This window comes from Arvicola amphibius, chromosome 2 (genome assembly GCF_903992535.2).
Source record: "Arvicola amphibius chromosome 2, mArvAmp1.2, whole genome shotgun sequence".
Lineage (NCBI taxonomy): Eukaryota > Metazoa > Chordata > Mammalia > Rodentia > Cricetidae > Arvicola > Arvicola amphibius.
The window spans coordinates 151,308,549-151,324,572 of NC_052048.2; the positions used below are offsets into that span (position 1 = coordinate 151,308,549).

Sequence of the window (16,024 nt, forward strand, 5' to 3'; positions counted from 1 at the left end):
TCAGTGCTATTCTTTACTGAACTCAGCTGTCCAACAAAAGTGTGCTTTCAGAAAGTGAGCTCATAAAAACAGACAGCTGGGTGTGGTGGTGCATGTCATTAATCCTAGGAATCAAGAGGCAGGGGAGGCAGATCTACTTGAGTTCGAGGCTAACCTGATCTATAAAGTGAGTTCCAGGACAGCCATGGCTACACAGGAAACTGTGTGTGTGTGTGTGCGCACGCACGCATGTGGTTCTATCTATGATGTTAGAACATTTACATGATTTAACTCCCCTGATGAGAATGGCTGTAACTGCCTTTAGTAGGCATAGCTTTTAATAGAAGCAGCTATGGTCACTTCAAAAATAAAGGTATGGGAATTGCAGAGGTTAATATCGAGTCCTGCTCTTTCCTGAATGGCATGGGAGCTGCAGAGGTTAAAATCGAGTCCTGCTCCTTCCTGATTTTGCTGAAGACCAGAGTTCAGTTCCCAGCACCCACATCAGCTAGGTTACAACTGCCTATAACTCCAACTCCAGGGGATCTGACACTCTCTCCTGGACTCTAGGGCACCTGCAACATGCTTGGCATACTCACAGTGGCACATACACATAAATAAAAGTCCTTACAAAACAATTTCAGGACATACTTTAAAGTTCAAAATGTTTGATACTATTGACTTTCTCAGACTAGTTGACAAGCATCCCATTGCTGAGCCATCTGCACAACTTTCTATTTAAAGAGAAGTAGTTTATGGCAACACCCAGAATGTATCCTAGACTTCTTATTTTCACTAAAAATGACCGCATGGAAATTCGGTTTTTAAGTGAGGACTTCTGGGCTGTTTGAAGTAAATCACCTGAGACTAAATTCAAATCTACTATTCAGTGAGTGGTTCTGAGGAAATCGTGAGAAGCTGGGGACAGGAATGGTCCCAAGCTAATTAAACAATTTCTCTGCTGCTTGAGTGCCCGTCTTCTTCAAAGAGGGTCAAAGTGGGCCGCTGCAGCTGCTGGGTGCTCACAGACTGTGGTATCTCAGGGCGGTGGGGCGGTCAGGACTCCTCACCACAAGATAGCTTGGGAGCTCATGGGGACTACTTAGAAAATCTTCCCTCTTGTTTCTGAAGAGGATGTTACAAATCCAGACAGACTTGCAATGCCAGGGCCTGGGACCAAACCCTAAAGAGAAGCGATTAGGCACATTCTTCCACTATTTCTATGGTAATTTCAAACCTGTTTCTCATTACTAAAAGCTGTTTTAGCAGAACCCTGGGGCAGAAGGTCTTCTTTAGTGACAAAGGTGTGTGAATCCATAGGCCACAGGGTGAGTTTTACTCACTGAGCCTTTATTCCACTTTATGCTTCCATGTACTACTAAGGGCCTGGATGGCAAGGTTCCTGACACCCAGAGAACTGCACGAATGAAGAGCTGGGATAGAGATGAGGTCCAGAGAGGCAGGGATGTCCTTTCTGGATCATTCTGGCACAATATGCCAAGTTTCTAATACCAAAATGTTTGTGACTTAAAATACTACTTAAAGCAGGTCGGTGGTGGCACACACCTTTAAGGCAGGCGGATCTCTGTGAGTTTGAGGGCAGGCTGGTCTAGAAGAGCTAGTTCCAGGACAGCCAGGACTGTTACACAGAGAAGCCCTGTCTCGGAAAACAAACAAAACAAAACAACCCCCCCCCCCAAACAACAACCCCTCCAAAACCTACTTAGAAATAAGCCCCAAACAGATGACAATAATGAAGTTGAACACTATATATACCTTAAAAATTCTGCAGAATACTAAACGATTCCAGTTTAAGACAGCTGTATTTCCCTCAAACAAAGCAATTCTGGGGAGACACTATTTTTCTTCCAAAAGCAAAACGCTCAAAATTATTTTCACTTTATCACATGGATGCTAATCCAAAATGGAGTAGGCCATGGTGAAGTGAGTTTTATATTCAATTTCTAGGCCCCAGCAAAAGCCTACATTTTGAACGTTGCTCAAGGCAAAGCAGAACCCACTGTCTTGGTGAGACTTAGGGTAGACCTGTTGGCTGCTTTGAGCCTATCTCGAGCTTTGACGGCACTCACAACACATCCCAGGGCTGTAATGATGATACACAGAACATTCACACAGCCTAGCCTTTTTTTAAAATATTGCTTTTTAAAAAAAAATCTTGTTTCTAAAGATAGTGAATCAGAAGAATGCAATACATGTATTAAAAAGGAAAAAGACTGACTCCCAGCCCCCAAAGCTCATAGGAAGGGCACCTAACTCATCTCTATTCAAGATAATCACAAGCATTATTCAGCTACAAAACAACTCTGTAAGGCTTCAGAATACACCATCTGAAATCTGACATTGGTCATTCTGTCCAAGTTCTATGTTGAAACATGATCTACTTTCTACTTACATGCACTCCAAACATGATTAAAACACAGCTAAACTTCCCCAAAGCTGCTTTCTATGCTTTCTAATTACTAGTGCATTAAACCTGTGCATAAGGCAAAAGTGGCATGGAATATAGAGGACTGAGAGCGGACGGCAAGGGAAAGTTGTTTATGAAGCCCCGGCCAGGCTGGCTCTACAGAAAGCAGGGCTGAGAACAAGGCACCAGAAAAAAGCACATTCTGGGTATGGAGAGAGCAGTCACTTTAGAAAGTAAACAGTCATCTCTAAAAGGGGAAAAGACACCCATCCCCTTAGACATTTCATCCACAATCCACTCTATAACACCAAGTGACACCTGATAGAATCTATATGGTGGTGACACACTGAACGAGTGACCTCACTGACAGCAGGTGGGAGAGTATACTAGGAAAATGTAGAAGGACCCTCTTAGGATGGCAGAACTGCAGCCGTGAGCCATGAACAAGGCTGGTAGCAAAGCACTCAGTGACAGACAGTGGGCAGGCAGACAGGTGTGGGCAGCTAGGCAATCTGTCCTCAGCTAGGCATGGTAGGAACATGTGTTAGATATGCTGGCGATGGAGAAGGTGGGCACTGTACAAACAAATCAGAACGAGGCAAATGCACGGTGGAAAGTATGGGCTGGTAGGTGGAGAGAACCACATGGCACTCCTGTCTCTAGTCAGAACCATGTCCAAACCAGAGAAGGGAGCAACTCTCTAAAACAAAGAACAAAATAACAAGAAATGCAAAGGAAATAACATTTCAAACCAGGAAATTTAGGCTTTCTTTATCTTTAAAACCTATTTGAAGTACAGTCCCTAAATCTATTGCAAGCAATAAAATGCTTATAGGGCCTTTCCCCAGAAAAAGAATTGGGTACTGTACTATACATAGGACTTAGGACAAGTAAATTCAGCTTTCCAAAGAGCAAACAGAAGAATGCATGCTTGGAAAAAGTCTCTTTAGATTTTTCCCCTCCCTTTTACTTTCTCATTTTTGTGGTGTCCAAAACTTTATCGTTTACAGCTAGCAAAAGCTTTTGGACAGAAAGGAAATGCTGAGGACATAGGCTCACCTTTCTAACTGGAGAGAAAAAAACTGCTCAGTCACCTTCACTGTACTAAGTCCTCACCTTAGTCTCTAAAATTCAATTCTTGTCGTCTACAAAAAGTTAACACTTTACAAGATCAGGAACCTCCCCCCCCCCCCCCCCCCGTACCAAAGCAGGTCCAGTGCTGCAGAGATGATGTCATAACTCAGCTGGACCTAGATTACCATCCCACAGTGGGCAGCACTCAAGGTTAGAAAATGAAATGGCAGCACAATGGGTCAGCAGCTTCTCTTCATCTGGAAGTTTTCCAGGTTCTTCAAACAGACAGACAACAAACAGGTGAACAAACACAAAGCGGCAATCGCTCTTGCATTGATTTTGGAACAGTAAACTAGGTGGTCTCCTTGGTGAAGCAGAGCCCATTCAGAAGCCGGCATCTGGAAGGCCCCCAGCGAGTTTCTTCAACAGCTCTGCAAGGCTTTCTCAGGAGACTCATCAACCACTGACATGTTTAGATGACCACGAACCTCAGGCTGTGTTCAGCTCCGAGGTGGTCTGGCTGGATGACAGGTGGGAGTGCAGGTTGTCCTTGTACCTCTCCAGGTCTTGGAAGTACGGGTGATTCAGGGCGCCATAGGCAGATATTCTTTTCGCTGGATTAAATGTCAAGCATTTCTGCAATAAAGAAAACATCTTATCGGAAACACATCAAGATAAATAATGTGCTTGTGCATTGGATCTTGGAGGACGTCCCGGAAAAGTGGCTTCTAAACTTTCTCTAATTGTTCTGCTTTAGGAACAAAGTCCCCAGCATGAGAATGAACTAAAACACCATGAACAAGAAATAGTGCTTCTGTCAAAAAGCTTTAATTTGATTGCCAAATAACTGAGTTAAAAATTACCTTCTAGAATTATAACTTATTCAACCATTGAGTACTCTGGTAGGCTGTGAGGAACATCCTTACCTTTATTCAAGTTGCCCTCGACCATTAGCTGACCGAGGTCTTCAGGGATATCGTTTCTTCTGGGAGCAGCTACCTGCTTCCATGAGACAAACGTGTGGCAGGAACCTGCTACCTCTCTGGCCTGGGTGGCAGGATGAGACAGATACGAGAAGTGCAGGTTTCGATCCACAGTGTGAATCAGGTAGTAAGGGCTCGTGACTCAGACTTCGTATTCACAAGGGCTCTGACGAGAACAGTGCAGAAAGGAGGGCCTTCCGAGTCCCCAAGGGCAGGACAGTGCACATGACATCAATAACGAGGAGTTTGATAGTACAAAAGTGCTTATTTTGTTTTTTAAAAAGATACTTCATTTTAGGTATGTGTATTTTGGGTCTGTGTGGGGGAATGTGCACAACAGCGCAGGTACTCATGGAGGCTGAAAGACAGCATGGCTGGAGCTGGAGTTGCAAGGTGCTGGGCACTGAACCCGAGTCCTTGGCAAATGCTGTCCATATTCTTAAGAACTGAGACATCTCTCCAGCCCCCGAATCTTATTTTCAGCAGGATATTTTATATGTGCATGGCACACTAAATGCTTATTAAATAAAGCAATAACTAGAAGAATTGTTACTTGATTCCTTTGGGAAAAAACATTCGAATGGATATGATTATCAAGTTGTCTCAAGTAGCATGGAACTTTAAAGAAGAAAACACATTTTCTTGTCAAGAAGCCTGTGCCCAAAAAATCCAGAGCCTTCTAACGCTGCATCCAAATACACATGCAAAACATGGAGTAGAAAAGACATTCCAGAGTCAAAAACAAGCAGCTGGAAACAAATCCACAGGAAGACCACAGCCTCTCATGTCGTGTGGTTGGGGTACACAATGTTTGCCATCCATAGAAGGACCACGGCCTCCCATGTCGTGTGGCTGGGGTACACAACGTTTGGCATCCAGTTTCAATGGGCACAGGCCAACTACATTCTGGAAACTTACCAGAAGTAGGTCTTTGCCTAATTCGTCAATATCTGTCACAAATTTCTCAATGGGTTGGGCAGATTTGGATTGGAAAGCCTGTCTGGGAAGAGCAACATCCCTGGGCCAGTCTTCTTCTCCAGGAAGTCCAATCACGCTACAGAAGAACCAGAAGGGAATGTGAACATTGGCAGTCATATGGCTTCCTCACCAAATCCTAGAGCTGGTATGCAGCACAATCTCAGAGAACACTATGGAGTTCATTCACAGGAAGCAGGCGAAGTCCCTGGCAGCAGACACTAGCAGGGGGTTCGCAGGTGAGACAAGTCCCAGTGCAGCGACGAAGCAGGACCACCTGGACACCCGTATGCCTCTAGTCGGATGGAGCTCTACTTTGTGTTCTGATGGAAGAGCTCTGTGAAGACGAGCTTTCATGATGCCCATCCACTACACTGTTAATAATAACACATTACTTTAGCCACGTTCTCAAACTAAAGAGTAATTTTCTAAATAATTACATAAATTAGACTAAAAAATAAGGTTCAAAAAGTATGTCAGTCCTATTTTATGCGAGCACGATTTAGTGGTATTCCAAAATGAGAAACATTCCACCAAAAGGGTGTCATTTAGGTTTCCCCTGACAACCGTTATGGGATTAGAGATGTGGAGGCAAAGTGAGCCATAGGCTTTGGGAATAGGCAGATGTGGCTTCAGATTCAGCACCTGCCCTTAGCTGACATGTAAGGACAAATTACATGACAACCATGAGCTTTGGCATCATTTGTATGCGACAGTGCCTGGCACACACTGGCACGCACCCAATATCCATTTGTTAGTTATTACTGGTAGGCTGGTGGCCCCATACAATTTATACATATGTAGTTATTATTTCTAGTTTACGTATAGGTAGTTAAGTGTTATTTGGCGAGTACACAGACTCTGAGTAACTCTGAACTAAAAAACAAAAACATAATTTAGTAGACAGGTTATATAGCTGCAGATCCTGATCCAAACTATTTTAACCCTAGTTAGAAATGGCGCTGACCCACATTAAAGCTCCGCTCTGTTCCTTCTGCTGCACAGAACCAGGTGTGGCTACAAACATCTTGCAGGAAGATAGGTGGTAAATGTCACAGGATCTACAGGGCTTTGTCACTATTCCCTTGTCAGGTCACAGACATCCCTGGGGAGAGCACAGTCCCCATCACCAGTGCACATGTCACAAGGCATGGAGCAAGAAACTAACTCTGTTCCTTCCCTCTGGCATCAACAGACAGCCACATAAAGGCAGACTCATGGATATACTGGAACCGACGAGCAAATCATGGCTGAGCAACATACAACTATGTTCAATAGTAAGAACTATAACGTGAGGAAGGAAGGGGTAAAAACATCACTCTACCTACGAAAGTCAACACAGAGACATGTTTGAATAAAATGGCCACAGAGGAAAAGAAAACTTATTACACACAATTGAAACTTCTGTCCCTTCCTAGCCCGTTTACATCAGGACTTTGTACATCTTCCTCATCATATACCTATAAATGGATTATAAAGATGCTTGGAATTCAAATTATTTTATTGGCAGCATTTTTTAAAGATAGTGTTTCCTCGTGCAGCCAAAGCTGGCCTCAAACTCATAATCCTCTGGTCTCAGTCTCCTGAGTATTATTAGCAGTTTCAAACATTATGAATACAGCAGTCAGAAGCCAAAAAATTTCAGAGAAACACTGTGTCTGTCTGCATAATATTTAAGTACATATTAACACCACATAAGGCATGGAGATATATGCATACACAAATGCATACACATATAAAAATAAAGCAAAGTCCACCCTACTGTCTTCTCTGATTCCTGTAAAAACCCATGAGACACCCAAGTCAGGTGTGTATCCTCTCACTGTCGAGAAGACAGGTAAGGAATGAGAATGCCTGCCATATCCCATAGTTTTTTTCATTTAACTATGTTCTGGCTCTTAGAAAATGCTCTAAATGTTTGGCCTAACACCACTGTTTTACTTCTAAAGCACTTGATGCTCTCTGAAAATAGAAATTTGTCTACAGCTTAATCTTATTTAAGAGCATGAGAATACAATCTTCCTTTTACAAAAATCAGCTTCATGTCCAATAAGGACTGTCATGGCCCCCAATGAGCATAATGAAAGTGTGAGAAGCTCAATAGAAAAGGTCACGTCCTATTTCACTATCTGGACAGCTAAACAGAAGCCGTGAAAGCTGACAGGGCACAGCGTCTACAAAGGCTGAAGTGGATGGAGTAGAAACAACATCAAGGAGTTTGGCAGTGACACTAGGGTGCAGCATTGTCCCTTTCCTGTGGAGAGGACCATTCAGACTAATGGGCAAAGCCAGAAACCAAGAAGTATAATCTAAAGGCACAAAACATGCAAGGCTTTGTGGTTGCTTTTCTGTTGGCCACGTGGGAGTGCTAGGCCTTGGCCAAAAGTCGAATGGGCTTTCCCACGGGGCGAGCCAAATGTTCCTTTTGACCCATTGCACTGGCTCCATGGTCTGCAGACTGTGCTGGAGGTGGCCAGGACTCCCAGGAAGAGTAAGGACGGGAGGGCAGGTGATGACCTCCAGAGCCCAGTGGCAGATATCACCAAGACTGTCCTTCAACAGAGGAAAACTAGAAAGTTTACTTTCCTGGGTCCGTCCTTGAAGATCACATGCACACAGAACACATTCTACAGTCTCAGGGGAAATAAAAAGTCCACCAGCGAATGACAGGAGCTTGCCATGCAAAAGTAGGATAACAAAACGGCTTGGTTGAGAATGTGTCCATTCTACAGGATTGTCAGTAGACACGCTTGGTGACTGCCCAGAACCGGGGAAGTCCCCAGACTAGACAAGACCATACCAGACCAACAATAACAAAGTAAACTGCCTCCTCAACACACAAATCAAAGCCAGCAATGTTCTTTCTGCTTCAAAGCAGGAAGAGCTTCCGGATTCCAAAAGAACTGAGTCATTAGTTTGGGGTGAATTCCAGGTGTGAAGCAATCATGCTTAAGTAAATAATTCTCTTTTTGTTTGTTTGTTTATTTGTTTGTTTTTGTGGGGCAGTGGGTCTTATAGATTTAAAATTCCATTAAAAATTCACTTGAGATTCATAAAAACGTTACCAACCAACGAGGGTGGTGACTTGTAGCCAGGACTCCTATGCGCTTTCCATTATACTTCATTTAGGGTGGGCCTCGGCAAAAGCACATATTCAAAAAGGATATCCGAAAAGGATGCCACACAGTTACATTCTAGTGACATGAAAGCATGCCCATCCTCACATGCACAAACGTAGGCACGAATGAAGTTCGCAAAGCATCACACAGCAATGGAACAAACAACCAGAAGCAACACACAAGTTGGAAAACAGACTGAACAGAGAACCTAAAGTCAGTTCCTTTTCTCAGGTGAAAAAGCTAAAGAAAATAGGGTTAAGCCAGCAATTACCAGCTAGGTATGGGGCAGTTAAACCACTGAAGGGTGCTTCATGCGACTTCTTCTCACTTACAGCTGTCATAGATGAGAACCCAGGCTCTCATTCCCTAGTTTGCTGTCCTGAGGGAAAATGTGACTGGGTAGCATTTTTGTCCTTGGCTTGGGAATGCAATGCCAAACCAACAAGAATGATCAAGGACTTTCAATGGGAGCAGGATGCCGATATGGACAGGCAGAGATGTGACCACAAGCAGACAATAATCTGCACTATGGAGATGGCACTCAGAGCTCAGCCAAGCATAGAGAAGCAGCGAAAAGCCACCCGGGCAGCGCACAAGCATTCAGAGCACAGCAGCAAGGTTACGCATCATGATCAGCCCTAAGTGAGGTTCTCCTCTTCCTTGTCCCAACTCACCACACCAACTAGTAAGACTGTCTGCAGCTTCAGCTTGAGGCAAGAAAGGTAAAAGAGAAACAAGAACATCAGAGGACAGTCACTGTGGACATTCATGTGATGTAAGACTGTAATTACTACTTACTCCAAGATTTTTCCTAGTTGATCCACATCTGAACTTCCACGAAAAAGAGGCCTAGAAGAATAAAGACACATTTTAAAACCAGGCATTTCCTGATGTTACATTCCAATCATTGCCATTATCACTGTTCCAGCAGAAAGCCAAAGATTCTTTACTGGTGTGAGAAGGAAGTGTGGCTGTCCCTCTCTGGTCAAGAAAGGCTTGCCAAGCCTTTCTCTTGCAACAGGAACTCTTGAGGAGTCTGACTTCCATAACCATGTATCCTGTTTGCTGCCATTGCAACAACAAAGCTACCATGGTCTACAGGCCCAGGTTTTAAAGTTCAGTTTAACCTGCCATAGGGTGGAGCCCATGTTGGTCTGAGCCTTCCACTAAAGGCATGTGGGAGTCCTGAGGATGTCCTCAGGCTGGGCTTCTCTAGTTATCCTGGATGCTGTAGCACGCTGGGTCTCTTTTCTTAATTACACTCCTTTCCTTATTCTTGGTATTACTGCTAACCATTACAAGTTCAAAAATCTTAGCTCTGGGCTTCAGAGGCAACAGTGTCCTCTCTGAGTGCTAAGCCTTTCTTATCTGCAGCAACCATTTCATTTGCTATGAAATAAGCTCCCTTTGTGACATTTTTGTGTTTTCCCAAGTAAACCAAACAGTCCTTTGAGGGTGGGGATGTCTCTAGGTTTCCCCATTAGTCTTAATACTATTCCCTAACTGAAACACACTTAATAAATATTTTTGTTGTTTACAACCGTAGTACACAAATAAATCTTCTTCAACTCCTGTTCAGTGAATGGCATAAACAGCTATTTTTTTCTTCCCCTTTCTATTTTTTTTGTTTATTTTTCAGTCAGAGCCTTATTCCAAAGCCCACTCTGGTTGGGAATTCATTATGTGGACTCAAGTCAGTTTCAAATTTACCACCCAGCTGCCTCAGCTTCTCTAGTGCCAAATCACTAAAACTGATCTATTAATACCAATCTATGTAAAATATTTATAGGTTATTATCAAGAACTGTATACCTTATTATATTAGATATGAAATTATAGTGTGTATGTTACTGTCTAGTTGACTATAGGCCCAGGGTCATACATGTAGAAAATGAGCATTCCATTACTGAGGCCTTAGACAAGTCTCAAAATAGCAAAGCACAAAGTGAAAACGTGACATAAAATTCAAAAAACAAAACACAAAATTATGGATTCTTAGCAGCTATCTTTTATAGAGTATGAATGTTGTATCTAGCACATTTCCAAACAGGGTGTCATTAACTTCTACAAACCTCCAGGAGCAGCACCGTAGACGAGGAAGCGGGATTAGCGGATGATATGTGATTTAACCAATACCTACAGAATTACAGACTGGAAATTCAAACCAGGTCAGCTATGCCCCAAAGCCTGCACTGCGCATCTCAGAGTTATGTTGAAACACATTATTTTCATGACCAATGTTCTGCAGCTAAAGCCACGGGGGAGAGGCAGTGTGGGACTCTGGGAAGGTGTTCTTCAGAGTTCTGCTATTTCACAAGCTAGTGCTGTGGGATCCTGTAATCAGACTGCTTTCTGAACATCTATGAGCTTTTACATTCTGTTCTACTTCAACAAGGAACAAAGCAACCCACCAGCTTAATGGTGCTGTGTTCTCTGCACACTCATTGGGGGGTGCTATGTCTGAGTGTGGGTGTCAGGCATATTATGAAGAGATAAGGATTTGTGTAGGGTTCTGTTCCCATGAATGAGACTGGAGATCTAGTAGGTAGAAAGATGTGCCCTGTCCCTTCTGTCTTATGAGGAGGCAGCAAGAAACTGGTGTTTTGGAAGCAGGCAACCTTCACTAGACACAGGACCCACAGGCATCTTCATCCTAGGTTTCTCAGCTTAAAGAACCATGCACAATAAACTTTTGTTGCTTATAAAACACTACTCAGTCTAAGGGTTCATTTACAATCATCAAATAGACCAAGACAATGGTCCTTTTGGATACTTAAGTCTGCTCCCGGGCCCAATCTTTTTGCTCATACTTAATTTTTAAATCCTCCAAAGTACCAAATACATAAATTTTTTAGAAACAATATTCCACTTTATTTTCACTAAAATGTTTGCTTGCTTGATATCAGAGAAAATTATGAAATTATAAAGGCAAAGTCTAATTGCCATTCTGAGGTATAGGAATACATAACTGACCCCCCCCCCCACTATTAACCATATTTTAAAAGGCTTGAGGGTCAGGGCTACCAGGTTAACCAAGTTTATACACAGAGAAAGGATTTTAGCTAAGCTTAGGTGCCGATTATGTGGCTCTGTAACCATGCTAGCTGTAATACCTCTCATGAGCATGGTGGCCACAGAAGTTGGTGAGCAATTACTTCTGAGTATCACAGAACTGCTCAACGTCAATACTCTGGTACCAACTATTGAGAAGCAAGCTGAAAAGGCTATCTTCAATGGATACTTCTAGAAAAAGGCCTAAACCTGTCTCTTGTTCTGGGGTGTTGGTCTTATAGTCTATTCAGGCAGCTATAACAGACTCATAAACTAGAGAACAGTCACAGAAACAACAGAAATGGAGCTCTCTTTGTTTGAGAGGATGGGAACCAGGTGAGGGCCCACTCCCTGCTTTGTAAAATGGCTTGGTTGCCTTGTGATGGAGGAGAGTTATCTGTCTATGTTTCTTTCATTGGTTAATTAATAAAGAAAACTGCCTTGGCCCTTTAAGAGAACAGAAAATTAGGTAGGTGGAGTAGACAGAACAGAATTGTGGGAACAAGGAAGTAGAGTTGGAGAGACGCTTCAGGCAGTCACGATAGTGAGTCTCCATGCTGCTCCTCTCCGAGATGGACGCAGGTTAAGATCTCTCCTGGTAAGCCACACCTCGTGGTGCTACCCAGATAACTAAATATGGGTTAAAGCAAGATATGAGAATTAGTCAATAAGAGGCTGAAACTATGGGCCAGGCAGTGTTTTAAAAGAATACAGTTTCCGTGTAATTATTTCGGGTGTAAAGCTAGCCGGCGGCGGGTGGCGGGACGCAGCCCCGCCGCTTCTCACTACAGCCTTGTTGCTTCCTCGAGACCAACTTGAAAGAGAAGGCACCTCTCTGACTGTCTTTGTGTGACGTAATCGTCTACCTGAAGGCTAAGATGTTTCGACACACAGGTTTTGGAGACAGTGGTTCAGCACTGGTCATTGAAACCCAGCCCCATAATCAGCTACACAGGAGCTCATGTCTTTATTGCCTGGAGTTTTGGTTCCCTTCTTTCCTGGCAAAGTTTTTCATGACATCTTTGAACAAATGCCCATCCCACTGCTGGGTGTTACAGCAGAGGACCCCCAGGCCCCTCTATTCCGTTACTGGTTTTATCTCTACTTATTGGCTGCGTTTGGCCTACAGGATGAAATGGGCCCTGCTGTCTTTGAGTTAGCTCTTGGGACTTAGGTACAACCTTTCTTTTGATGAACACTCAGATGACGCAGCAATTCAGGGTACAGGACAGAATGAACACCTTGGGAACAGCTGGCGTGTGACTCTGAGTTTTGTCACTTTGCTTTGCAGCTGATGTGGTGTGGCTTTAGTTACACAGAGTCACTGAGCTGTGATGGTACGAGTAAAATGTCAGTGCAGTGGTTCCCTGGATACAGATACACAGTCCAAAAACAATGAAAACGGGACACATGGTAAAGGGAAGAGGAGAAGAAAATGATCATAAATGTGATGAAAAATTTAGAACAATCTGGTTTCTAGAAGAAAATTCTGAAGAGTTTACAGGAACTAGTTTAAGTCTACAGGAGGTAATTTGTGCACATCCAGAAAATGGTGGGATGCAATGAATTGAGAACAAGAATAAATACTTTCATCATGTTCACATTTTGATGCTCAGTGGTAGAATATGGAGAGGAAAAGTAAGAAAGCTACTGAGACCTCAGGACATAATCTGTCTTTGATGTTCTCAGATTTAAAAAGATTTCAGAGGTAAGCCTGTGTATTCTTAGGATACAAAAGAGGACACATGATGACTGACATCAGTTTTAATAATTATTCCCCTTCGTTGTGTTAGACATCCTCAAACTTCATGTTCCAAGTCAAGTTAAACACGGACAAGTACGGACATAAGCGCACGCACGTATGTCTGTGTGTGCGTGTGTGTCTCTGTGTGCGCATGTCTGTCTATGTGTCTGTGTGTGCGTGTGTCTGTGTGTGTGTGTGTGTCTGTCTGTGTGTCTGTGTGTGTGCGCGTCTGTGTGTGTGTGTGTGTGTTGCTGGGGACTGAACTCCATGTTTGTCATGTTGCTGTATCTGAGCAGAGGAGCATCCAATGGGTCTTTTGATTAGCGTCAGCTGACAGGTTTACTATCCCACTTGCTTTTCTCCAGGAGGCAAGAGGAAGCCTTTTGCATACTACTACTATATGCCAAGCTCACAAGAACAGCTATGTCCTGAGACCCCTCAGTTGTTGTAGCGGATCTATTCTTTTTGCTCATGACAACTTGTGCCCCTAATAACAATACACCTTCCAGTCATGACTCACCTGTATGCCAACATGAAGCCACCAGCACTGGTAATTTACAATGGATGTGATAGCTTCTTCCTGAACCCAGCATGGTCTTTTCCTATTTATTCAGTCATAACTTTATCTGTGTGGACTATTTATTCACTGCTCAAACCATTCGCACAGAATGTGATCAAACTTTATTCTTTTCAATGCCATACATAAACAAGCTGCTAACAATACCCTTGGCATCTCTCACAGAAAGAAGCACAACTGTTCCACAAATGATAGCCTAACTGGAGCTAAAATAATAGGAAAGCAATTTGAAAAGTGTCTTTATGGCATACTCTCTAATAAAGAAAAAAGAATAAATGAGTTTTTTTCTACCTCCAAATTGTGTGATTGTTCATCAGCCCCCTGTACCTTTCGTCTCTGGGCATAAGTGATTATGTGTGTATAATCTAGTTTATATGTGCTTATGACTGCAGTAATTTTTTAGTTTTAAATATGTATTTTTTATATATGTATGTACGTATATACAAGCATACATATACACTACTCTCTTCTTAATGAGGTACAGATGTGAAAATTGTTAGAACAAGACTTGGTAATCAATAGGTTCTCAGTAAACACAGAAAAAAGTAATATATATTTAAAACAATAATACCGCACAGTGATAAAGTGGGAATTATAACTACAGAAAATGGACCACAGTCATTGTCTATGCTTTGAGTGGCCAAGGAGATGGCTTGGTGGGTCAAGAGCCTGCTATATAAGTATGTGGACCCGAGTTCAAACTCTCAGAACCCGCAAGAAGCCTGGTCTAGTGATGTGCAAATGTGATCCCACGTGATCTGGTGCTCAGTGTTAAGATGGGAATCAGAGAAGAGTCAGCAAGCTTGTGTAGGCATCAGGGAACAACAGAGACCTAGTGTTAAGCAAGGTGGGAAGGCGAGGACCAATACTCAAGTTACCCTTTGACCTCCACATATATTCACCCACCCCAACAGGACAAGCTTCTTTTTTTGCTGCAAGAATTCTTTCACTTATAGTAGGAATCTTTTCCTACTTTGAACTCCCACATGAACTAAGGCTTTGTCACGTGACACTTTGAAACCAATTTATTTATCAATATTTATGTGTGTGTGGGTAATGCCTGGAAACTGAATATACTAGAACATCTATTTTGTGGTGTAGGATCTCACAAACACCAAGCATATATGCCATCACCAAGGTATACTATACCATTTGTAATGATTTATGAGTAAGAATTTTATTTCTAAGCTTTTCTGTTAAGATATTCCTTTTTACACATTATAACTACGAATATGAAGATAAAACTCTGTTTTTAAACTGCTTTGTTTGCTTGCTTGCTTACTTATCTATTTTTTAAATTTATGATATGTATACATGAGTGTCACAGTGAGCATCTGGAGGTCAGAGGGCAGCTTTTAGGAGCTGGCTCTCTCCTTCTAAAATGTAGTGCTGGAGACCAAGTTAAGGTTGTATTCTTTGGCAAAAGCATCTTTACCCGCTAAAACATCTTTGATAGCCCTGAAACCTTTTATGAAACAAATACATTTCATTTACATTGTTAAGGGTTTCTTTTCTACTATGAAGGGAGTATTGCAAAGTTCAATGGCAAACCTGCATTCCTTTCCAAGTACAGGAGGTCAATTCTCTGTTGAATACCATCTATGGCACCGCCGCAGTAAAACGAGCACACTTTTTGGTGTTTAGGCAAGGATTCCCCACAAGCCTCTTTTGAAATTTTCCCTGTATGTCTTCCTTCCTGTATGCATTTTTGGTGGTGGTAGGAATTGAATTTGGGGATCTCACAAGTGCCAGGCAAGCAATCTACCACACCATGCTGTATTTTTCAGCCCAATGCTAAAAGGCTGTTTGTTGACTGGAGAAAAGACCGGTATGGACTGTACTGGAAACACCCAACTCAACCATTTCTCCCTAAATGACTTTAGGAAAGTCCCTTGGCTTGTTTTATTCTTAGGTGACTCATTTTTAAACGGAGATAACAACACCTACTTCATGGATCCACTAAGTGATACTTTATCATATACAGAATGGCCAGTTTCCAAACAGATCTAGAAGTGGTAAACACACACACACACACACACACACACACACGCACACACACACACATTCCCCTTGCTTTTGGTCAACATTATATTGG

General features: G+C 42.6%; 1 protein-coding gene across 1 annotated transcript in view; it reads right to left on the bottom strand.

Annotated features, from left to right (window-relative positions):
* Positions 1–1,783: 1,783 nt before the first annotated feature.
* The window catches only part of Cdk6 (cyclin dependent kinase 6), a 175,907-nt gene continuing 161,666 nt past the window's right edge, over positions 1,784–16,024 (bottom strand). Inside the window, exons 6-8 of the mRNA XM_038320092.1 lie at positions 9,357–9,407; positions 5,383–5,518; positions 1,784–4,117 (exon numbers count right to left, since the gene is read on the bottom strand). Of these exons, the coding sequence (XP_038176020.1) occupies positions 3,971–4,117; positions 5,383–5,518; positions 9,357–9,407 (334 nt within the window). The 3' untranslated portion in view covers positions 1,784–3,970. The remainder of the gene's footprint in view (positions 4,118–5,382; positions 5,519–9,356; positions 9,408–16,024) is intronic.